At 42.6% G+C, this 24,194-nt stretch overlaps 3 protein-coding genes across 7 annotated transcripts; all 3 read right to left on the bottom strand.

Annotated features, from left to right (window-relative positions):
* Positions 1-48: 48 nt before the first annotated feature.
* On the bottom strand, positions 49-6,050 carry mcm5 (minichromosome maintenance complex component 5). The gene is made up of 16 exons (XM_080486956.1): positions 5,729-6,050; positions 4,974-5,100; positions 4,528-4,656; positions 4,176-4,348; positions 3,935-4,090; positions 3,678-3,847; positions 3,412-3,583; positions 3,151-3,262; positions 2,923-3,066; positions 2,544-2,609; positions 2,287-2,463; positions 2,084-2,196; positions 1,869-1,997; positions 1,638-1,780; positions 916-1,043; positions 49-833 (listed from the first exon to the last, which is right to left on the bottom strand). The coding sequence occupies exons 1-16, from the start codon at positions 5,899-5,901 to the stop codon at positions 732-734; spliced, it is 2,214 nt and encodes a 737-aa protein (XP_080343082.1). The 5' UTR covers positions 5,902-6,050; the 3' UTR covers positions 49-731.
* Positions 6,051-7,521: 1,471 nt separating this feature from the next.
* Positions 7,522-12,307, bottom strand: gcat (glycine C-acetyltransferase). The gene is made up of 9 exons (XM_080488837.1): positions 11,980-12,307; positions 10,756-10,886; positions 10,551-10,652; positions 10,327-10,473; positions 9,628-9,782; positions 9,073-9,155; positions 8,797-8,968; positions 8,167-8,288; positions 7,522-8,080 (listed from the first exon to the last, which is right to left on the bottom strand). The coding sequence occupies exons 1-9, from the start codon at positions 12,197-12,199 to the stop codon at positions 7,929-7,931; spliced, it is 1,284 nt and encodes a 427-aa protein (XP_080344963.1). The 5' UTR covers positions 12,200-12,307; the 3' UTR covers positions 7,522-7,928.
* Positions 12,308-13,631: 1,324 nt separating this feature from the next.
* Positions 13,632-24,040, bottom strand: tom1 (target of myb1 membrane trafficking protein). 5 transcript variants are annotated; one of them, XM_080487484.1, is made up of 16 exons: positions 23,830-24,021; positions 22,489-22,573; positions 22,303-22,381; positions 20,468-20,617; positions 20,257-20,391; positions 20,004-20,138; positions 19,729-19,845; positions 19,367-19,500; positions 19,241-19,283; positions 19,017-19,155; positions 18,790-18,853; positions 17,713-17,773; positions 17,387-17,452; positions 16,468-16,530; positions 15,546-15,585; positions 13,632-15,175 (listed from the first exon to the last, which is right to left on the bottom strand). In XM_080487484.1, the coding sequence occupies exons 1-16, from the start codon at positions 23,879-23,881 to the stop codon at positions 15,081-15,083; spliced, it is 1,458 nt and encodes a 485-aa protein (XP_080343610.1). In that variant the 5' UTR covers positions 23,882-24,021; the 3' UTR covers positions 13,632-15,080. The 5 variants fall into 5 exon arrangements, with proteins under 5 accessions (XP_080343610.1, XP_080343611.1, XP_080343612.1 ...); XM_080487485.1 differs by lacking the exon at positions 17,387-17,452 and having other exon boundaries at positions 23,830-24,040; XM_080487486.1 differs by lacking the exon at positions 20,004-20,138.
* Positions 24,041-24,194: the final 154 nt, after the last annotated feature.

The raw sequence follows: 24,194 nt of genomic DNA, 5'->3' as shown, positions 1-24,194 counted from the left end.
TAACTGATAACCTGGACATTTAGTATTCAATTTATACTCCACAAAAAACCATTTTGCTCAAAATTTTATTTCATTTTTTGCAAAACAATCTGAAATGAGTGTGACTTAGGTCAGTTTTACACTTCAAAACTATTTTGTTATACATCAATAGGTTAAAATAGCAAGTTATGAATTTTAAAAAACTTAACTTGAATTTTTTTTTTTTTTCTAAATCTGAATACCTGATTGAGAGAGCAGTGTGAGTTTATACACATCCTCCAATGTTAAGCGAGATTTTGGTATCATGAGGGATGTAAAGAAGAAGTTCCTGGCACTATTTGTAATCCCCCCCAAAGACATTTCATTTAAAAAAAAAAAAAAAAAAGAAATAATTGTCAAATTGGCTCAACTACCTTAAAGCAAATATTTTCAATTATAAGAATCAAATATCAACTATTATGTAATTGACATTGTTAACTAGAAAAGTAAATATCAAATACATGAATTAAATAAAACTAACTTTTCCATTCAAACTCCAGTATTATGTTTTTTTAGTACTTTATTTCTTTGACATCTTCAGACTGACAGAACATCACCAACACCTCACCAGTGACCCACTTCATCTGCTGCTTTACATTTTATGACATGTAATCAGACAAGAGGAGTATTTATTCTATTGTGGCCTCCGGCACAACAGAACAGCACAAATAGACCAGAACTATGTACATGAACAACAAAGTGGCTGCGGCGGTTCACTTGACTCTGTACAGGACTTTCCTCTGCATGCGGTGCTGCAGCTCGCCTCGCCGCAGCATCAGGTGGAGGACTTTGTAGATGGCGTGCTCCGGATATTTCTGTTCGAGCGGAATAAGGAGAGGTTAGTGTTTCAGTTCATAAACATTAAAGTGGTTCCACTTAACTGTAATTGTCTCTGACCTGTTTGGTGAAGTCCTGGATGATGCTGTGCTCCGACACCTGCGAGCCGATGGCGAAGCGTCTCTTCAGCTGCTTCTCGACGCGAGAGACCATTTCCTGGTCCTCCTGAGAAGTGAAGCCCTCCACTCCTGCACAGATGTGTGGGTGGAGAGACGTTACCAGCGGGAAGCAACTGCAGTGCATCCGAATCAAATTATCTAAAGGCCTCGCAGAGGGTGGAGAGTCGGGAGCTGCAGGACGAGGAGGTTTTTCTGTTTTCTGAGGGCACCTTTTTTTTTTTTTTTTTGTTTTGTGGCTCAAAACAACACAGTTGATCTTTTTTCTGGCATTGCACTGTGGTGAGATTTGAAACTTGATCGTCGAATCACAGCTTAAGAAAGAAACCGACTCATTTAAATTCTTATTTTACTTTTATATTGTAATGTAGGAAACTATACTTTTTTTTTATGCAAGTAATTTTTAAGATGCATGTATGATTCAAATTAATTTTAAAATGATAAATTCCCTGTTCTATTCCTGAGCGGTTGCCTGGTTTGGAAAGGTTCATAACACTGTATGTTGAAACATGCAGTATTTAGTTTGTTATATTTATTTAATATCATGTAGAATTACTCAAAAGGCATTAACCTGGTTGGATTTTACCCCACGTTGAAGAAATTTGCATGTTTTTGAAAATTTTAATAAACTGATGGGCTCCATACTACAGACACACACACACACACCTGAGAGGCCGCCAGAGAGCGCAGCGTCCAGCGTGGAAACCTGGAAGAGTCGGAGCGCCTCGTCAACCTCCTCCTCTCCGGCGACGGCCTGCAGTTTCATCTTCGCCAGTGACTCTGCGATACGTATGACGGCCTCCAGCTGCCTGAAAGAGCACAAATAAACCGTTTCCTCTCCGAATCCAAGCAGCAGCGGTCCAAACACACCGACGTGAGCACGGACAAATGGAGTACCTGACGGTGATGGGGATGGAGGGTCGCTTGTCGGCCTCTCGCTCGTGCTCCCGGGCGCCGCTCCTCATCACCACGTATCTGTTCTTCAGCTTCTCGGCAGCGGCCGCAGAGAGCCGCGGGCCACACTTCCTGCAGGGAAAAGAAATAATAATCAAAACATCAGTCGTCAGCACCATGAGCTGTAATCTTATCACAAAGCTTGGAAATGAACTCACGCTCTGGAATAGGCGATGTATTTCTTAAAGGTGGCCAGTGGGATCTCGCCCTCGACGCCTTCGGTCTGCGTCTGAGCGCTCAGGTGGACGTTCATCACGTGACGAGCCAGCGTCTAAACACACACACACACACAGATTCAACATCACATGCTATCGTCCTCCGACTGTAAGGAGCTGATCTGAAGGCTTCCCGCCCTCCTCACCATGTCTCTCTGCTGGTCGTGGTGGTCTTTGATGATGAAGATCATGTCGAAACGGGACAGGATGGTGGGCATGAAGTCGATGTTGTCCTCTCCCTTCGTGTCGTCCCAGCGGCCGAACACGGAGTTAGCTGCAGCCAGAACGGAGCAGCGGGAGTTGAGCGTGGTGGTGATCCCAGCCTGAGAGGAGAACACATGTCAGTGTCTCAAACTAAAGTAGCGCCGTTACGTTTCATTTAAACGCTTGAATGTTGTGATACCTTGGCGATAGAGATGGTCTGCTGCTCCATGGCCTCGTGGATTGCCACTCTGTCATCTTCTCTCATCTGAATAACATAAAACGTTAGTTATTGTTTAAATCTTTTGAAAAAAAACCTAATGAATATGTCATCTTAAAGAAAAAAAAAAACATTTGTTTGCAGCCGCCTGCGTTGTCTTGTAATACCAGTTTGTACGACTAGATGGTGGAGTGACTAACTCTAGAAGCTAATTTGTTACAACAGAAAATACTTAACTTAAAAAAAAAAAAAAAAAAAAACTAAAAAGTGACTTTGTTTGAATGGATATAAATCGTTTCTTGAATCTTGGGGGGGAAAACTAAAGACAATCACAAGTCCAGCATTTATTTACAAATGTCACCTTATCGAACTCATCGATGCACACAACTCCACCGTCGGCCAGCACCATCGCCCCGCCCTCCATGATGAATCCTCGAGTGGCGGGGTCTCTCAGCACCGAGGCGGTCAGACCGGCTGCACTGCTGCCTTTCCCTGAAGTATAAACCTGTCCAGACACAGAGGAGAGGATCGTCTAACGTGTCTCCACAACACAAGCTGTAAGCATGCGGGGCAGGTGGCAGGTATTTACCCCGATAGGCGAGCATCTCTCCACAAACTTGAGCAGCTGGGACTTGGCTGTACCGGGGTCTCCCAACATCAGGAGGTTGATGTCGCCTCTACGAGTGAGACCGTCAGGCAGCCTGAAGGACCGGGAAGAAAAGTGTTACAGACGACGTCGGGAGACAATCATGGGTGAGTAGAAATCCCTCCGAAAACAAGCGGCTGGACATCACAGTGACAATCTGTTCAGTGTGTTTTATGGTATTGACATGAAAGAAAAGAAACCGGCCTCTTCCTGGAGCCTCCAAACAGCAGACAGGTGATGGCCTTCTTCAGATCATCGCTGCCGTAGATTGACGGAGCCACAGAACGAGCCAGAGAGTTGTAGACATTAGGAGAGGCGGCCAGAGATCTGAGCTCCTCCTCCTCCTGTGGAGACACCGAGCCGGTCGCACCACGACCTGGAACACACGGTGGATTTAAAGAAAAGCATCAGCACACAGGAAGTGAAGCAAATCAACAGCTTTGCATTTCAGTGCAATAATCGCTCTCTACCTGCTCCTTCTGTGTCCACCTGGATGCCGACAACTCGCAGGTACGACGCACGAATGCCCACGCCGACACCTTTCTCTTTGCCTTTGGCCTTCGCGGCAGCCATTTTTTTGATGGAGTAGATACCCAGGATGGTCACCCTGTTGCCTGGGACCACGCGGTCACACAGATACCTGAGGGGAGCATGAGAAACCTGTATGAGCTAAAACTTCAAAATTTCACCTTCCTGGATTAACGGTTTCCGCCAGAACACCTCTCACCTGTCGCAGTAGAGTTGCAGGTGACGCGGCATCTCGCCGTGCGGCACCGCATCGGGAGACTCCTGCAGGCGGAGCGTCTGGAAGTCCACGCAGACGCAGCGGTCTGGGAGGATGAAGTAAGGATCCATGGGACACTTCACCCTGCCGGCAGAGTCACTGAGAGGAGGAGGAGGAGGAGGATGTTGAAGGCAATCAATCTTAAGAAAATCACGCTGAGGAAAGTGTGTGTGGTCACACTCACGTGTTGCACTTGCGAGGCAGCGCGTAGCCCTGCAGGCCCGGAGGCAGCGGGATGTTGCTAATGACGTTGCGGCAGCCGCGACACTGCAGACACACCTTGGTGGCCTTCGCCTTCACGGCGGTGGCCGAGATGATGATGCCGTGTACCTTCACCAGGCGGGAGACCTGCTCGGACTGCAGAGAGGGAGGGGGGGGCGTGACCGAACCATCCGGGAGAAATACAACACACCGTGTGTGTGTGTGTGTGTGTGTGTGTGTGTGTGTGTGTGTGTGTGTGTGTGTGTGTGTGTGTGTGTGTGTGTGTGTGTGTGTGTGTGTGTGTGTGTGTGTGTGTGTGTGTAAACAAAAGATACCTTGAGGCTGCGAATGGAGGCGTGATGGGCGTCGCTCCGCAGCATGACCTGGACGTCCTGCACCGTCTCCTCCCCGACAGGCCGGGGGCGGGTCACCTCATCCGCCACCTCCTTCGCCGCTTCCTCCAGCTACAAATTTAATATTCACCTTCAATTATACGACTTAACGAAAAAACATATTCAGAAAGGCATGATTGTTAAAGTCCATTTAATTAATGCTTCAAACACTGCAAAGTGAAGAGATACTAAACAGTGATACGATCTCTCTTGCTCAATTTTGTTTGGATTGTAGTTGCAGCACATCACTGCATTTCTTGGAGAGCTCAGCATCAAGTGTAATGGAATAAGTCAAATAAGTCATCAACTTTTAAGAATCAAGAAGAGAGAAAATGCTTTCTAATATCATTTTCCAAATATACATGACATCCTTCGATCAGTAGACTCACCAGAGGCAGGTTCTCAGAGGGAAGCTTGTAAAGACAGTCCGATAGATCCTCGTCAAAGCTGGCCAGATCCTCCATCTCCACCTCCATCCAGTACTCCCCCATGGTGTAGTGTCGCTTCAAATCATCTCTGGTTTGACATAAAAGCAGCAATGTGATGTTAAAATCCAAATCACTCAAACAACACATTAACAAAAACCTTGGAATATGATTTAAAAAAAAAAAAACACACAAGATTGAGAAAACGAGGATAAGTATTCTGTTTCTGTACTTTCATTACTGACAGTGAGCTACTTCCATTTAAACAAAACTTAAACATCTCTTATATAATCAAGAATCATTAACACTTGAATATTAACTCCTGTATTGAGAGCAGGGCAGATCAAAAAGGAAGAAAAAATACATTAAACAAAGTCATTATAAACAGATTTATAGAAAAGTTAGTATCTATACATCTACGTTGTCCTTTGCATACGTATCTGTCAGATAAATTGAAATAAAACCCAGTTTCATACAGGTTTCCCAGGCAGAAAGCCCTCGAGCTTCAAAGACTTCATTTCCCATAATGCATTTCGCCACCAACTTCCATACAGCGAATGCATGTTTAACTCATTATCACTACTTTAAACTATATAAAGTTTACAATTCTTTGATTCACACACGATAACGGTGATATGATTCCTGCAAATAATAATATCGATCACCACATAACTACTTTTGATAATGCTAAAAAAGAATAAAATCCCACGCGTCCTCACCTGTATTTATAAGTGAATCCGGTGCGGTCTGTCCCCACTCGGAACTGGCGGAGAAACTCTCGGAATCGTTTCTTGATCTGGTTCCTCTTGTGGCCTCCTTCGTCCCCGCCGGGTCCGTCAGCTCCTCCGAAGCTGTCACTGTAGTAAACTCCCGGGTCGTCAAAGCCAGACATGTTTGCACCGAGTCGATTCAAACCAGCACGCCGGAGAAATAACTGGAATCAAACCCGCTGCTTCTCCTCTGAATTTGACAAAATAATTGAGGTCCTCCGCCGGAGACGATGAACCACAACGAGTCAGTTTCGCGGCAAAGACTGAAATCCTTCCTGTCCGTTTCCCGCGAGCAGTTTCGCGCAACGCGTCACCTTCTCTCCTCTGATTGGCCGAAGGTAAAAGACGCGTGTTGCTATTGGTCAGGCATGAGTATTGGTGGGGGAACGTCACAGGAAAGGCGGGGCTTGAGCGCTCTGGTGGCGCGAAAAGTCAGAGGAGGAGGGGAGAAGAAAAGCTGCTGTGGCTGGAACATGTGCAACACAAAGAAACAGCAGATGTACTCTCAATTCATAGTTTTTCTTCTCAGTTAGTGTTTTTACTGGTTTCAAATCACTTCTGTCTTTACAGGGTTGTCAAAGACTTAATACAATTGTCGCTAAATATGGGCTCCAAATACTAATTTACAATTTACTATCATGCATGAAATGAGAGTTTGCTTTTTTTCTGCTACTGCATTCTGATAGCTTGGGTAGGATTTACATTGATTTAATTGAATTGGGAACAATGTGATGTAGTCTTCTAATTCTCCAAGTCAAGTTGCTTTCACTGCTTTGTGGCTCATAGATACAGTTGCTGGATGGATGGATACTTTATTATCGAGGGATATTCAATTCGGTTAAGTGATGCTACTTTTATTGGCTGAATGTTTGTGGTGTGTCAATGTAAAGTCCGGTCTGTCCACAGTAAGGCTATGACAGCTTCTTTCTTATTTCATTTTTTAAAGTGTACCAAGTTGCAGCCACTCAGAAATAAATATGACCACACCTTTGACCCGTTTGAGGTCAATAGAGTTGCTATATTTAAACAGGCAGTTCACCTGTAAATCAGACCCAAAAGAGGCACAGGTGCCTGTTTTTATTCAGCAATCTGACATTTAATATCTACATAATGCATGAAATAGAAACTTATGTCCCCTGTTCTCGGAGTTGTCATGAGCGACCATAAAAATACGACAAAATCATAAAATAAAGAATGAGAAGTGATTGTGAGCCTGCATTCTACATTCTGATGGTCGAGAGATAGATTGTAATAGCAGCAGAAATGCTGCTAATAAGAGTGTAGAGAAGCTGTCAAATGATCATTAATAGCCTTTTCACGCAAGGTCATTTTAATATTATAGTAATATTATAAAATGGCAATTGGTTTAAAATATGAAGTTGCATTTAGTTTAAATACTACATTAATTTGGTGCATTTAACAATAAAATATAGAACATATCATTATTCCTCAAACAGAACAAAAACCTGTACGTATTTGGAATCAGCTCTAGTTACCTGCAACCCAAAGTCAGATGACATGATCCGTTGTATGGAAGTAGAAAGTATAAAATATAAAAGTATTAATGCATTAATAAAGGGACAAAGTCAATTTCTCACATAAATAAATGGTGAAAAGCATGTCGATTCTATTCTTAACAATCCACTGTGGTACAATGTTAGTATTTAAGGCAGAATCAGGGTATATGGCTCCAGAATTTCCTTTCACTGTTAAAGTAAGAACACAGACCGACACTTGTGTTTCCGGATTTAAGGATCAGTTTAATTTTCACCATCATAAATGCTGATTGTGCTTCAACAGGTGCCAAGTAGCTTCAGTAATCTGCTCAATGTAATAGTATCCTCACCATCACCAATAATCACACTCGTGTGTGAAATGAATGACGAGCCTAAAACGCTGATCACCTGATAAAGAGAAATGCGGCGAAAGGCAGATTAAACAGTCCTTTGTCTCCAGATATACAAACACCGACACTGCAGCAAAAGTGCTCTTGGTCAGAAGAGCAAAACACAAAAATAACATTTATCTCCCCTGACCTAGAAAAGTAACTAATATCTCCATCAAAATCATTCTTAGGTCAGCATTAACAGGATCTGTCCAAGCAAGCTGTTGGCTGAAGAGATTGACAATTCCTCCCGGATTGTCCCATTCAGGAGACGACTCCGTGCTTCCTGCCGGTCTGGATGAAAGCGTCGACGCAGCGGTCGATGTCTTCGTCTGTGTGCGCCGCCGATATCTGAACGCGGATTCTGGCTTTGCCCTTTGGCACGACCGGGAATGAGAACCCGATCACATAGATTCCTGGCAAAGAGAGAAAACGGGTCAAAACAGTCCCGACTTGGTAGAAGTGGAGTCACACTTGATCGTCGGTGGCGGATTTGACTCACCAAGTTTCAGCATGTCGTCGGACATCAAGGAGGCCAGTCGTGCGTCACCGAGCATCACGGGGCAGATTGGGTGAGCCGAGCCTGAAATGCTGAAGCCGGCCTGCGTCATCTTGTTCCTGAATCTGCTCGGAGAAAAATATTCAGTCGTAATATAGAAGATTTCTGCTGATAAACCCTCACCATTCAGCAGAACTGAATTGCAGTGTCCCTGTCTGGAGCCCCTATCTATCATAACACACACTTTTTCTCTGTCAGTACAGACCCAAGTAACGATTGGCATCAAGTTGGCGTCAGCATTACTATCTTGCTGGGTATAGCTGTGCTTGGAGAAACTCAGCGTGTGAAGGAATTCAGGACAAAATGAGGTCAGGTTGTGGAGATCTGGACTAAAATTTGTAGTTTCAACAAACTCGAGCTCTAACGTCCTCATATGACTTCATCACTGCTACTCTAATATACTTTATCAACACTTGATATGTGGATCCAACAATCTCATCACCCCGTATTATCTGACACCCGACTCTGTGAAGTTGCCGTTTATGGGTTAATAAAGACTTTCCCTCTGGGATTGATTAAGTATTTCTATTCTGTAAGACAGGAAGTTTCTCCTTTCCTGGGAACCAAACGCACCTCATGGTCTTGTTCGTCATACTCTGAGCAATCTCACTGGAGGCGAGCAGCAGCTCCACGGCTCGGGTGGCGCAGCCCACCACTGGAGGAGGGAGGGAGTTGGAGAACAGGTAGGGCCGCGAGCGCTGCCTGAGCAGATCAATGAGGGGCTTCGGACCAACCGTGTATCCACCTGAAGAGACGCTCACACCAGAGAAACACCCGTCACGGCCGCCACGTTATCAATGGAGCTTTGGTCGGTGAAGTTCGTTTTCAAAAGTAAGATGGGAGGCCCACCTGCTGCTCCTCCCAGCGCCTTTCCAAGAGTGGAATTTACAATGTGAACTCTGTCCGTGACTCCCAGGAGCTCATCTGTTCCTCTGCAAAAAATATATATAAAAGGCTTCACTTTATTTTGTAAAATCTTTAGATGTAATCAAACAGACTATAGTTAGTGTATGGGTTCAAACGTCATACAGATTCATGACAAGAAACAAACAAAAACAACATTTTCTCTGTTATCATATCATTACTAGTTTGCATTGTCTTAAGATTGAGCCCCATAATATAGTTAGTCAAGCACATGCCCATTAGTTCATTAGAAACTCCATGTATATTTGTAGGTAGTTCAAATAAAACATTTTTAAAAGATTTACTAAAGATTAACTATTGTGATCCAAAATGACTAATTCAGCTTGAATGGGAATGCCTGCAAAACCTAACGTAATTTCATCAAATGTCTGTCTTCCACACTTTTTAGTTTCATCCAATGAGAGGGATCAAGACATCAGTGAAACATGAAGTTAAATTGACCCGTCTCAGTATTTTCAGAGAGAGCAGCATCTCGCTGACCTGCCCCGTGGCCCCAGGAAACCAGTGGCGTGACATTCGTCGATGAACACCATGGCTCCATACTGCTCAGCCAGGTCACAGATCCCCTGCAGAGGAGCCACATCTCCATCCATAGAGAAAACTCCGTCGGTCACGACCAGACGCATCCGAGACGACTGAGGAGGACAGAAGAGATGACCGATGATGAGTGAAGCCGAAACCCGGAATTATCGTCCATTTAATGATGCAAGGAACCATTTATCTCAACTCCAGCTGAGCATGCTGACGATAGATTGAAAAATATGGCGCTAAAATGAGCTATGAATTAAAAAAAAGAGCAAGTTATTTGTTCATGAATGGAACATAATGTAGTTTATAATCAGGAGGAGAACTGATCTGCCACACAAACTTCAGTATAAATACACAAGTACCCGCCGAAACATAACTGACCTCTTCTTTAGGCTACAGAAACACACGCACGCGCACGCGCACACACACACACACACACACACACACACACACACACACACACACACACACACACACACACACACACACACACACACACACACACACACACACACACACACACACACACACACACACACACACACACACACACACACACACACACACACACACACACACACACACACACACACACACACACACACACACACACACACACACACACACACACACACACACACACACACACACCTGAGCTTCTTTGAGCTGCTTCTCCAGGTCACTCAGGTCCATGTGTTTGTAGCGCATCCTCTTAGCTTTACACAGCCGGATCCCATCAATGATTGAGGCGTGGTTGAGCTCATCAGACAGCACCGCATCCTCTGGGCCCAACATCACCTGACGTAGGACGTAGGGACATTTACCAAACTGCAACCAAACACGCTTTTCTTGATGCGCCGTAACTGTTCACGCACCTCAAACAATCCAGCATTGGCATCAAAACAGCTGGCGTACAGGATGCAGTCCTCCCTCTCGTGAAACTCTGCAAGCTTCTGCTCCAGGTTTTTGTGCAGATCCTGGAAATCACATTACACATGATATTTGTCTTAAGCCTCCAGAGTATGTGGATTTCCATGTATTTATGAGATGAGCAGTGTTTTTTTTCTTCTTCTTCCATACCTGTGTCCCACAAATGAATCTGACAGAGCTCAGTCCGGCGCCGTACAACTTCAGGGCATCGATTCCTGCCTGCACCACTTCTGGATGACTGGACAACCCGAGGTAGTTGTTGGCACAGAAATTTAATATACCTGGGAGAAAGGAGGTTTTTACAAAAAGGTCATTGAGACTGAAGACAGAAACCAGTGTGTGCAGGTCAAAGTCGGCCAAGTTGAGCGTCGTTGGATATGAAGGCAAGACAATAGAGCGTCAGATTTTGGCACCGTCATGCAGATGAAAAGAACAAAGCCTTCCACACCAGTATTATCGTCTTTCTGAACGCATCCGAGTCTGGACTAGATGACCTTATGAGTAAATAAGGACGTGATGATGTCAGCTCGAACAGATCACGTTTAAACTTTACTTTTATTATTCATTTATGATCTATTATTCATTTTATTATGTGGCTTCTCACAGGTAGGCTGGGACTATAATATGCACTGAAGCTTTGATTTTATAGCTGAGAGGCTGTTTTAGCCCACCTATTTATTTATATATATATATATATATATATATTTTAAAAATTTTTACTGAAAATAACTTGGTGTCATGACTGTTAACACCTAATTTTGCAACATAGCATGAGTGAAAGAAATATACAAAGATAAAGGTTCTCCTTTATGTTTGCCCTGAAAGAAATGTGGAAACGGGTCCAACCAATGTTGATGACTGTGCAAAGTGAGGTAGCGGTCTGTGGATACAAAAAACTAAAAGAGAGAAAGTGTTAGGATGGGGGGGGTAAACAAAGTAAGAAAGAGTGAAAATATAGTATAAAAATGTGTGTTTTGTTCTTTTTTTTTTAAATTTATTTATAACTAAAGCAAAACAAAACAATCCAAAACAATGCACGGCGCTGTGGGTGAATTGAACTGTCTGTTCAACATAAGAGGGGTCATGACCTTAAGTTAACTGGACCAGTCACACCAGCACAGTCCATGTCTGCCAAAGGTCCAAGCTGAAGTGTAAACACTGAACTTTGCTGCATTCTTGTTGAGATTTGTAAATAGAAAGTAGCTTATGTACAAACTTTTTGTTCTTGTTTGGTTATTTCCTGCAGTTTCACCGAGGACGTCCTCGGAGTGACTTCAGGATTGCAGAGTCACAGTTTACAGGAATTCTACACCCAGACACCGTCAGAACAAACGCTTCATGCTGGTTTTGAGGAGGTGATCTCTAAAAACTCACTGCCACGGCTGCCGTCCACGTTGATCTGCGGACCCTGCTTGGAGGTGATGATCCTCTCCGCCTTCCACGTCCCCGCCGCTCGGATCGAGTCGAGCTCGGACTCGAGCACGGTTCTGGCCTCCGCCACGGCGGCGTAGCTCCGGTTCAGGGCGGCGGCCGAGGACCGCAGGACCCCGCGGGCCGGTGACAGTAAAGTCCGGGCAGCCTTTCCCAGCGACATGACGGAGGAGAAGCGGCGTGCGCGTGGCAGAAGTATAAACGTGCCTCAGCGACGGCCACACGTACACACACCAGGCAGGCGTGGTTACGTCACGTAACCAGTGTGGGTGTAGGCCAAGCCGACCAATCTGAATGCAGGAGCATTTGGCACATGGCTTGTTTTGTCCAATCACAGCTCAGCAAAGCAGACCGTCGGTTTCTTATTATAACTTGTTTAATAACGACAAAATCAACAATTGGTTTTACTTCTTGCATTCAAACCACTTTCATAATTTTTCTAATTAATTATAAACAAAACACAAAATGTACTTTGCTTGTTGTTAAATAATAAATAATCAATAAATAATACACTTAAAAATTTCTGGAAAGACAAAGCGTGAGGAAACTGCCTGGGTTCAGGTGTAAAGGAATTAATGATTCCAAAAAGCAGTAAATTAAATCTAAAGACTTTCCCCCTGGGATTGATAAAGTATTTCTATTCTAGTATTTCTATTGTATTGTATCGTTTATTTTTTTAAAAACACACGATTTATCAGTATTGTCTTAGTACAACATAGAATGTATTTTTTATGTAGACAGATTAAAATAATAAATGATATAATGTTGGCTACAATGGCTTTGCAGTCTGTTTGTAAAAGATGTGGATTTTGATTTCAAAGTTCGTTTGATTTTATCTTGAATATAATGAATAAACCCAAAACAATCGATACAGCGAAGGCAATGGAAATGAAAGTAGGAAGAAGCATAAGTTTACTAAAATCTACGACATCTCCAGTCCATCTGAACTCACATAGTCAAAAAAACCAACAAAAAACTATAAAACAAACAAAAAGAGCAACCAAAACCGAATGTGGAAGAAATTATTAATACTTTCACAAAGTGTTGTGTAAAATCCTGCAGCATTTTTGATTTGTTGTCAGAAGATCATCCATCGTTAATCCTGTCATTGTTAAGTTTCCTGCATGAAGGCCAAATTGTAACTCATTATTCAACAATGTTTGCAAGTTGGAGTTATTTATTTAACAGTCATCTAAATGACTGTAAATTCATATTATTGGATTATAAAGCAAACTTCTCAGAATAATTGCAGCTGATATTTGGTTGAAATGGGATTAATTAACCTTCCTTGCATCATGATTTTTTATTTTATTTTTTTTAAATTAGCAGTCTGTTTCATATTTCTGTCTTAACAGAGAGGTCAAAGAGCTTTTAAAACAATTGCATGAATTATTTTGATTATCATTAACCTGCTTTTGAATCAAATCTCTCACCAATTACCCTCAAACTCAACCTTTTTGACTGCGAGAAGCAACTGGATTACCTGAAGGAACCCACGCACACACAAAGACACACACAAACAGGGAGAACATCCAAACTACACACATTCTTTCTTCACCACTGCGCAGGCCTCGAAGAATGACACAACGCAGCTCTCCAGTTAATAACTTTAGTTTATTCCCCGACAGAAATCTGTCGGACGTCCCGTAAAACTTCAAGTAAAACATCTTCATAAGGAAAAGTTGGCTGTTAAAAAAAAACAACAACAACAAAAGAAACCCAGCTTCACATTGAGTAATAATGTGAAGCGACAAACTATGAAGAGTTCGAGGAGCTTCTCTTACAGTGTTTTTACTAAGTTTCGTCTTCTGTAACCCGTCAACATATTTACCAATATAGATATTTAACAGCAATATAATACATAAATCTATGTCTCAACAATGTTTTCCTCTTTCAACAGCAGGAATGTAGTCATACAAAAATGTGCAAATATTTGCTCATGGACACACTATCACAACGTCAAGTAAAAACGCATCCTTCAGATCCAATAACATCATTTTTTTTTTTTTTTTTGAGTCAGTTAAAAACACTTTTGTTCCGCAGTAAAGAGCATAGTACACATGTATGACGTCCTCCCTCCACCGCAGAAAGTCGCTTCCACCTCAAATGTGCCACTTAACCCATCGTCACTGAAGGCTCCTACAGACTGTGCGATTTAAGCAGTTTTAGACGTACATAAGCGATTACACCGTGCGGCATGGCGTTTTTAAACTGTGTAAGATAGTAAGTTTAACTGCGCGATGTCGCTCTTCACCACATTAGAGGTGGCGAACTTGGATATTCAACCACAACATAACCCTGTACGTTATTTACGTACGCTACCGGTGCTTTCTGGAAATAAAGGAAGCCGACACAGAATATATACTTTTGTGTACGGAATCTGGACATGGTAAAAACCTTTTACCTTGTGGGGGATTCTGCAAAATACAGTGTTTAGGGCTGCACAATGTAGTGCAAATTTATCATTATTGTGCTACAATTGCACAATTTGCATATTGCAAAGCATTAACTGAAGTGTGATAAATAATGTTTCAATACACTGCGCATGCATGAACATATCTGGCCAATCAGATTGAGTCTACTGCCGTACAACAAGAAGCTGCTTTAAATGAGGGGCAAAAGAAAGAGCACTGTCATTGGTAGGAACAAATCTAAATTCTCATTAATATCCCATACTTAATTGTGTGTACTGATTACTTAAATGACATGTTCACCTGATATTATGCAACCCCAATTGTTTTGGCTTTGACCGTTTATATTTTCTTCTGCATTTCGTTTGGAGTCGCTGTCGCTCGTAGAAGCAGTGGAACTCCCGACACTGACGACCTTCGGATGTCCGTGGTCCACGACAAGTCTGAACCGCCGTCGTTCTCCAAATCGCAGATTTTAAGCAACGGCCAAAGACATCGCCACGATTTCCCGCCGTTCGTCTTGAGACGGCCGAAATCGCAGGGTGTGCAGCCGCCTGAGGATATGTGTGTTTTTCCAGCCCGTGCGTTCAGGAGCTTCATGAGTAGCGTTAGTCTGGCAGGTTTCAGGGCGGATTAAGACTCGGAGTGGTTGGTGTCCTGTGAGGAAGACCTCAGCGACGGCAGGCGATCTGCTGCTTTGGCTCGTTCTGCCAAGAACTTGTCAAACTCTGCAGAGAAGGATGTAGAAATTCACTTCATTAGACACGACGAGTATGAGGAAAAATGTACATAAATTCCAGAGAAAAGGCGACAAAACATGAGAAGGATTTAAGTTTATTTTCTAATATTTCTAGTCTAGTCACTAAAATAAATAAATAAATAAAAAATGTAGAATTGTTTTGAATTTCAAGATTTATTTCATGTATAAATCCAAGATTTCTAACATTTTGAGATTGTTTATTTTTCAATTTGATGATTTATCTGCACACAATTGTCACCAGAAAACCAGAAACTTATAGTTAATTTAGTACAAATAAATTCAAAAGTTAAAACATAAAAGACAATCATTTAAATAAGAAGGAAAAAAAAGTTCTTCACCTTCACTGGTCACACCATCGGAGTCCTCGAAGTCGTCATACTGTGACACAAACAACATTATTTCACTTTACACTGTTTAGGAACAAAGTAAATTGGAGGATGATTACATTTGTTTTAGTGACAAAATAATAGTGCTGACTTACTCTAAATGTTCAAATATCATTAACATTATTATTGAAATGTATGTATTGTTATCGTACCAACTTCCCTCCATGTATGCAATAAATGATAAGAATAAGCATTTAGAATAATATATATGGTGAAAGAAGAAATTAATCTACTGTCATTACTGATTCAGTTTGCTGAGTTACTTCACATGAGTTTCAGTTTAGTGTTTGTCTGTAAATCTGTGGTTCTTAAACTTAGTTAGTGTGAAGGCATGTTGAGCTCTCCAAGTACAATATCATAACATAAATACTACAATATAATCATACAGTAGTGGAATCGTAATTAATCAGATATAGACGTTTCACAAATGAAACATGTTCACTCAGGTATGATGGAAGAACCAGCGTTAAAACATATAATGAAACTCATCCTGACAAGTTGCAGCTCAGTTTTCTCTCATTCACACTTACTGTAAATATAATAGCGTTTTTAACAAGCAAAAGAAAAATAAAGTACTTATTTCAAATATCATTCTCATCTGTTTTTATTCTTGATATTTTTAATGTGATGTCAATTAAATAATGTACATATTTAAGGATTTCCTCCATGTACCACTAGAGGGGGCTCAAGTACCTCCAGACCTGTCTTGTTTTAGATATTGCAAGTTAAAAGTGATCAAATTGCCGAAAAAAAGAAAGAAAAAAAAAAAACGACACCGGGAGGAAAACAGAGCAAAGTTCCCAAACAAAGCTCAACGTACAAACAAACATGAGCGGTGATTTGCTTGGTTACGTTGAGTAATCTAACTACTAACCTCGTCTTCCAACGCCAGCCACTTCTCAATATCATCCATGACGTTGGACTGATTGATGGGAATCTGAGGGAGAAAGCAGAGCGGCTAAAAGTCCAGAAACATTCCACAGTGGGTCAAACATCAAACATTAATAAATAAGGCAGAATTCAGGAACGATGAAATGGAACATCAGGACATAAAACAACAAACATAGTCATGCTCTAAACGGCTCCTACACACTGGGCCACTTCAGCAGTCTCATCAGTTTATCAGCTGCTTCGCGGTGCAATGCGGATTTTTTTTTTTTAAATTCAGTAGGAAACCACAATGTCTCTCTGCATCGACTCGGAGGTGAAAAACGTCTCGGTGTACTTTAATACGCCAGAGAGCCTGAAAATATCTTTATAAACTACCTGACCCATCACTTCCTCCACGAGGATATGTCACATAAATGGCTTCTAATTTGATGTACATGTTACATTATTAGCTGCAGTTATAACATTTTAAAAGGATTTTTAAATTCATTAATCAATTATTATTATAAATAAATGGGATAATTGCGATTAATTGCACTCTTCTAACTGAAAAATGTCGTCCTTTCAATTTCATAGGAACACACTTCATCCCAGTCGCAGCAGCTCGACTAAAAACCCACTGAGTGTAACCCTCGATCGCAGATATCGCTGGGGTCACTCTTCTTCTGTCTGAGACGGCGCGAATCCGCACAGTGTGTAGCTGCTTTAATAATCCTAAACTGGCATGCAAACCATCGATTTTCACCCAAACAAACCACCTAAAGAGAGAAATAAACAAACAAAACAAACGCAAACCAGAGCAAAAGGAACCAAAAAGAAACACGACGGCCAAATAAAGAGACGGTGGACGTGGAAAGGGTGAATTCATTGAACAGCCAGGTGACACTTTGCGCACTCGGACCCACCATTCCCCTTTTTATCATCCAATCTAGCTTTGGCGAGGAGTTGTGGGACGAGGCCGGACTCTCATCCTTCATGTGCAGACGGTTAGTTCAGAGAGAAGACAGTTAGTGAGACAAAGCATCAGATTTCTACACGTGTCCAAGTGTTAGTACCGCTCACGCAAAACCTCAGAGTCACTTCAGAGCCACCCAAAGTTTAAAAAAAAAAAGAAAAAAAAGAAATGAAAGGAGGATTCTGTTCAAGCCTGACAAGAACTGATTTGATCCTGGCAGCCGGATTAATCTTGTTAAAGCGGAAAGAAGATGAATTACACGCCGGCTGTGCTTACCGCTCCAGTGTTTCGTACTCTGTCCTGGGCTCGAGCCAGACCGTCCACTTCGCTGGCGTCGCTGCAACACAAGATCGGCGAGTCGTTCGCGTTTACGCAACATGAAGAAAACTAAACCTGGCTCACACCCCTGGATTAGCAGGAATTAAACTACAAAACAAAGATCAACAGCTTAACACGTCTGGAAGAGTTACGCGACTGTATAATTCAAACATAATTGTAGTGAACTGAAATTCATTGCGTTTTTCTGCAAAGTATTTAACCAGTTTTCTGGATACAAAATTCAAACTGTACATCTAAACTATTTTACAATTCTTTGCAGTTTTAATCATTTTAAATACTTCATCCATCTAACGTGTTTACTCACTATAATTTGAGCTATCTGACCAAATGTTACATACATTGGTTTAGCGATTTTATAGGTTTATGTTTAAATACAAATTCACAGCTTTTGCAAGAAAATCTGTATGTGCTTCCACACACTTTTCACATGTTTCAAATGAGTTAATAAAAAATTATTAAAATATTTTACCTCTTCATGCATTGATTGACAGGAGGAATTTCACTTGATTCATTAACCACATTAATTCAGCAGTTTTTAGGATAGATATGTCAAATGATTTTTTAACCAACGAATTCAAAATGTTTCTTTTACTTTAGTCACCACTGTTTGAAATATTTGCACCATTTCAGCAAAATCATCTGTTCATCAATTGTTGTGTTTTTAAAAGATTTGTTTACATACTGCCCGGGAGCAGCCGTTAAAACAGTTTCAGGTACATTCTCGACTATTCAATGCGTTTATTCACTATATTCACTAAATGTATTTCTGTTTTCCAACACACTTTGGCTAAATATTTCAAATATTTCTTCTATTATTGTTGCCTAAATCCATTTTCTCTTCATACCTCATTCATAACGACACAACGAAGCTGTTTGATCACATTCAGCTAAATATTCTGGCGCGTTTCTATCGTGGCCTTTGAAGATATGAAACTGAGGCAGTTTAAACCCTCCGAACTTGTGTGCAAACAATCAATTATGTTATTTTCAACAAACACAAAAATGTGTGCCTACCTCGTTTTGTGTTGGGCTGAAACACTGATTTGCTGTGATAAAGTGTCATCGGATTCACTTGTACCTGCAGGAAGAACCACAACACATAAAATTAAAAAAACAAAAAACCGTCATGTTCGATCGGTTTCCTTTTAGATCTTACTAACGGTTGTAAAGGATGAGCAGCAGAGCTAGATATTTGGACTACATGAAAATTTGCTGAATCCTTTCAAAAGTGAAGAACTCACTAAGCTTCGCCATCTGACTGGAAACACTGTCGGGTTTCGACAGGCTGAGCGAGCTGTCGCTCGTCCCCAGCGTCAGCCCTGATTGGCCGACAGAGTCGCCCTTCAAATCGAGGTCTGCCAGGTTGACGTAGGTGTGATTCTGAAAGGTCAAAGTCTCCAGGTTAAACCTTCTCACGCAGCGATTAGTTGGGCAGTTATAATCAAGTCAAAGCGGAGTCCACTACCTTCTGGGATGCGCTCTGACCGTTTGTTAACCGTCTTTCAAACCTGAAAGGAGGAAAACATTTTATTCATCAAATCATCCTCGTATATGGTTGATAATAGAAGTCATAATATAAAGGTGTAGTAACCTTTGGTAGCGGGTGAAAGCGGTGTTCATTTCATCGTTTGTTGCCAGTAACTCCTCGATGAGCTTCTCCTCGCTGAGCTTGGGGACAATCTTCACTATCCTGTCTTGCATTTCCTTACAAACTGTGTATAACTGCTAATGACACAACCAGACAGAGAATGTGTGGGTGGGGGTGGGGGTGGGGGGGTTGAGGGGCCAGATGCAACACGACATGTATAAAGTGCCAGATCAGTTAAGGGTAAGTCAGCGTTGCTCGCCATGGGGAGAAGGGGAAATGAGTTTGCTTGCAGCAGAAAAGTGTTGAGATGCATTACTGCAATAAAGCACACGTCTGTATTTGAGGTATTGATTTTCGGTTTTTACCTCCAGCAGCTCCATGTCTGCTTGTTTTACCGTGACCGGATCCAGCTGACTCATCATGTCTGACATCATGGTGAGGTTACTCCGCACCGCTCCCAGCTCCGTCTTCAGCATTTTCACCTGCAATGTCAACAGTGTTGAACGTTGGCGAGGTAAATATTTGTTTTGAAAAAGGACAACGATAACCACAAGTGTTTTAAGTATGGTTGGAACATGCAGAAAGACCGGTTATAGAGCATGAAGTTTAAGAAGTGGAATATCGCTTTTAATCCCATCACCTGGCTGGGAGTCAAGGCATTGCTTCCCTCAAGCGCCATTTTTAACTGAGAGGTCTGAGGCGAGATAAGCGGGGGTTTGGAAGACAGACGCACAGCGGGCAGAGTAGTAACAGCAGGCCCGTTCCCAGGCGCAGCCTGACAGGCGAAGGCGGAGAAAAGGACCAGAGAGAAGGAAAAAAAACAATGACCAAACGATGACAGGTGGCACCCAGGTATTAGCATTAAGGCGCATCGCACCGCACCCTGATCGCACCTTTTTGGTGGCCTGAGCTGGCGTGTATCCATCCAGCTCAGTCATGGGGAATTCCAGGCCTTTCCTGCGCAGGTCTTCATACACCGACACCACGCCCGTCAGGTCGGGCGAGCTGCGGAATGCGTCGGCCCACGCCTTTGACAGGAGAAAACCACAAATTACTGCTAAACGCTCTGAGCGCTGCGGCGACGCCCCGGACTGTCGTATCCACCTGGATGATGCTGAGCACTCTGTCGTGCAGGACTAACGGAGGGTTGTTCCTCGGGATGATCGACCGGACCAAAAAGCCCTCGATGAAGTCTCGTGACGTCACCAGGACGTGAAACCGGTAGCCGCAGTTCTTCACGCAAGTCTCCAGGACCTACAATCACGAGAAGGGGTTGGTTCTGAGAGGCAATGTCAGGTGTTTCACAGACATGTGGTCTCCTGTGCCCAGTTATTTACCCAAGAATTCTTTTGTTTATTTGTGAAATCTAAAAAACAGTCAAACTCGGTTTAAAAAAAAAAAAAAAAAAATAGAGAAGTGGTTGAGTTTTACATGGTGATGGAAACACCTTGATGATGCTCAACCTCCATCAGGGGCAATTTGTGGTTCAGTGTCTTGCCAATCAAAGGATCGCAACCGGCTGCACCAGCTGAGCCCCATATTATATAATACCCAATAACCGAACACTTCCACTCGCTGTTGATCAGAACTGAGTTTTGGACTACTGCGTCCAGCTTCTCCCATCTTGGCTTCCTGCTCAGTACCTCAGGTCAGCTGATCAGCTGCTCCTGGAGGTACCGAGGTCCAAACGGAAGCTCAGACGGGACACAGCTTCTTCAGTTGCTTTTTTTTAAAAATATATCCTGTCTTTTAACCCAGCCAGAGACTCTGCTCCTGTTTTTATTGTTTCCATTTTATTGTATTTCGTTTCACATTTTATTTTTTTAACGTTTTCATGTGCAGCGTTCTGTCTCAGCCGTGGTTGTTTTCAAAGTGATTTCTGGTCTAGGTTCATTGTCTTATCACATCAATTAACTTCTACTGATATCCAGTTGGTCAAAGCCGCCTTGACATTATACTATAAAATACTTATAATAATCTTGGAATTTAATTTTCTCATCATATGGACTTGAGGCAGTGAAGCAGCCTTAAATCGTGAGGATTCCTCCCGTGGACTTCACCGGGGTTCCCTGATGGTATGCGTCTTGAAACAACTCAAGTTCAGTCTTCTTTCAACAACTCAACTAAAACTGGATTCAGCAGAGATATTCAGGAGATTAGCTCAGAGATACCAAGCCTGCTCTGTTATTTTCAACACTCACGGGACAGAGACGTTATTCAATCTTTTAGGGATCCGCATTGTGTCTTTGGAGTTCACTTGGCCTGGTTCCCACTTTTAGGGAGACTGGCTGAAGTACTGAATAGTTCCCATTTGTTTATCGGGAGGGGGGGGTGTTGCACCGTCCAGTGAAATGCAAATTTACAATTCTTTATCTAAGGTTTCCAGAGATCTCGTCACTACACTCTGCAGCAGACTGAGAAAAGCTTGAATGATTTTATACCTCAGAGTAGCGCCACACAAGACTCTAATCAGGTCTTAATAATTGATTTTCAGGTTTTTCAACTCCTGTCTACAATTGGCTCTTATCGAAGTCATCGGTTTGAACAGCTCCGTCAATGTTTCTTAATGTTTAAGTAACAGTATCAATGATCTTTGAGATTCCAAATAATAATACTCTTTATCTTTGTGGATTAAATCTTAACCAGAAACGAACGAGCTACACTTTTCCTTGATGGTTTTGTGCTTCTGACTTCTTGCCTGTGGCCACCAAGGTATGATGTAACATTGAAATAATGAAGTGAAATATGACACAATGTAGACAGAAGGTCTTGATCTGATTGGCCAGGTGTGTTCACATGCAGAGCATGCATGCATAGTGCATAGAAACATAATTCATCACAGTTCTGATAGTCTTTAACCCAACAATTATAGCAAAAAACCAACACGAATTTCAGAAGAAACACACGGGGTAAAAGCATTTGGGACAAACAACACTCACAGTAAGTGCCAGCATAACCTCCTTGAAGTTCTTGTTTCCTGCAATCCTTTTCTTAATGGCCCTGACGGCATCTCTGGGTCTGTAATCAGAGAATGTTCAGCCGTGAAACATCCAGAGGAGCAGCTTGTTCCTGATGTCAACAGATAACACAAACACACACACACAAACACACGCATGAACACACACCCTTCCTCCGAGCTGTTGATCATGTCACAGATTTCCATGTTCAGCTCCCAGTCGTCCGACGGCAAACTGGCACTGGTGGCACGCTCTGTGAAAAGTAGAAAAATGTAATGTAATAGTACTCACTAACATTAAACTGCACATTATTTCCAATTACTATCCATTCATGGTTGGTTTTAAAACTCTTTATTTTGTGACATTACAATAACGATTCACATGAAATATCAAACCTAGTAGTAGCTACAACACACTGTATAATCAAATTACAATCATGTGGTATCCCACAGGGATTGACTATAGGATTCTTAACTTTTCAAAAAATTGACTCTAACAATGCACAAAAATGTGGATTGTAATTACAAGTCTATTGGTCAACAGAAGGAAGACAGCTGTTAGTACTCTTTTGCCCCATAGTAATGACTCATTAAAATCTGAGGGTTTTTTTTTCCCCCAGTTCTTTTGGTGTCTTTCAAAGGCCCAAAACATATTTATTGGTTTCTGTGACTGTCTGTCTCTCTGTGTTTGCCCTGTGATGGATTAGTGGCTTGTCCAGGGTGTAACCTGCCTCCACTCACACTAAGCTTGGATCTGCTGCAACATCCTGCAGATTTCCTGATAGAAAGCGACCACATGGTGGTACAGTCCTGCTTTGAGTCAGCCTTTCTTTGTGGAGTTTGCCAGATGGTCCTGTGCATGTATGTTTTGTATTGTATAAGGTATTTTGTTTTTCAATCATGGTCGAAATAGTTGAAATGTCCTACAATGACATATAAAGTTTCCTGGTCAAGGATGTGGGAATCAATCTGTGTACAATGTTACAAGATGATGTAAAATATCCAGAATTGATCAGATTGTGTACAACACCATTAAAAACACAGTTTACAGCTGGGACGCAGCTCCTCATTAAATCTGAGGATTTAAAGATTGTAATGGCGCTCAATTCCCCATCAGTCAATGAAAACACAATGGGCCATCACACACGCATCCAATTTGGGTCAGGAGGATGTCGGCCACTTCACGTCCCGCCCACATATGTCCAGGTTAAACTGGCGCGTCGCGCAACCAATCAGAGCGCGCGGCTCGGCCACTCTGCCCCGCCACCGTTGACTCATTGCGCTAGGGACGCGTCAATCAAACCCGTAAAGCCGTCGTTCTTTTGGCAGTGTTGATAAAATTAGACTTATTTACATCGATGCATTGTAATTATGGACGTGGTAATGTATATCATAGGAACTCTACAACAATGTCTGAATGACAGGCGGGGCTGCACGCGTGCGACAGCCGCGGTAAACTGACTGAGGCGTTACAATGTAACGAGACGAGGTTTGAGATAAAAGCGCTCACCGACGAGCTGTCCCACCGGCGTGCTGAACGGATTTCCCATTAAAAACTCCATGATGGGGGAGAAACAGAAGGTCCCGGGCCGAGCCGAGCCGAACCGAGCCGAGCCGTGCGCCTCACGCAGAGTAGACTGCCGCACAGTGCCGCTGTCTCTGCGGCTGCTGCTCAGCACACCAAGTGGGCCACTAGTTGAACTGCGTCATGTTTTAAAGGGAAAGCGGCCCGCAGTGAGCCCAGCTGTGTGCAGGCTGCAGAGAGGGCGCCACGTACAGGTGGGTTTGATCTCTGCACACACACACACACACACACACACACACACACACACACACACACACACACACACACACACACACACACACACACACACA

Source organism: Lipophrys pholis, assembly GCF_963383615.2.
Source record: "Lipophrys pholis genome assembly, chromosome: 19".
Taxonomy (NCBI): Eukaryota; Metazoa; Chordata; class Actinopteri; order Blenniiformes; family Blenniidae; genus Lipophrys; species Lipophrys pholis.
This window is presented reverse-complemented; position numbering and strand designations above follow the sequence as displayed.

Bases quoted from the DNA above. Each gene is read 5' to 3' on its own strand.
- gcat (XM_080488837.1), bottom strand. From the start codon at position 12,199: ATGTCGCTGGGAAAGGCTGCCCGGACTTTACTGTCACCGGCCCGCGGG. The intron at 9,156-9,627 runs GTCAGCGAGATG...TATTTTTTGCAG, and splicing joins TTCCTGGGGCCACGGGGCAG to AGGAACAGATGAGCTCCTGG. The intron at 8,969-9,072 runs GTGGGCCTCCCA...GCGTCTCTTCAG, and splicing joins GGCGCTGGGAGGAGCAGCAG to GTGGATACACGGTTGGTCCG.
- mcm5 (XM_080486956.1), bottom strand. From the start codon at position 5,901: ATGTCTGGCTTTGACGACCCGGGAGTTTACTACAGTGACAGCTTCGGA. The intron at 4,091-4,175 runs GTGAGTGTGACC...TCCTCCTCTCAG, and splicing joins CTGCCTCGCAAGTGCAACAC to TGACTCTGCCGGCAGGGTGA. The intron at 1,781-1,868 runs GTACTCCATTTG...GTGCTCTTTCAG, and splicing joins TCCATCCCCATCACCGTCAG to GCAGCTGGAGGCCGTCATAC.
- tom1 (XM_080487484.1), bottom strand. From the start codon at position 23,881: ATGGAGTTTTTAATGGGAAATCCGTTCAGCACGCCGGTGGGACAGCTC. The intron at 19,501-19,728 runs GTAAAAACCGAA...TTGTGTCATTAG, and splicing joins CAGACATGGAGCTGCTGGAG to CAGTTATACACAGTTTGTAA. The intron at 15,586-16,467 runs GTTAGTAGTTAG...TTTGTGTCACAG, and splicing joins GGCTGGCGTTGGAAGACGAG to TATGACGACTTCGAGGACTC.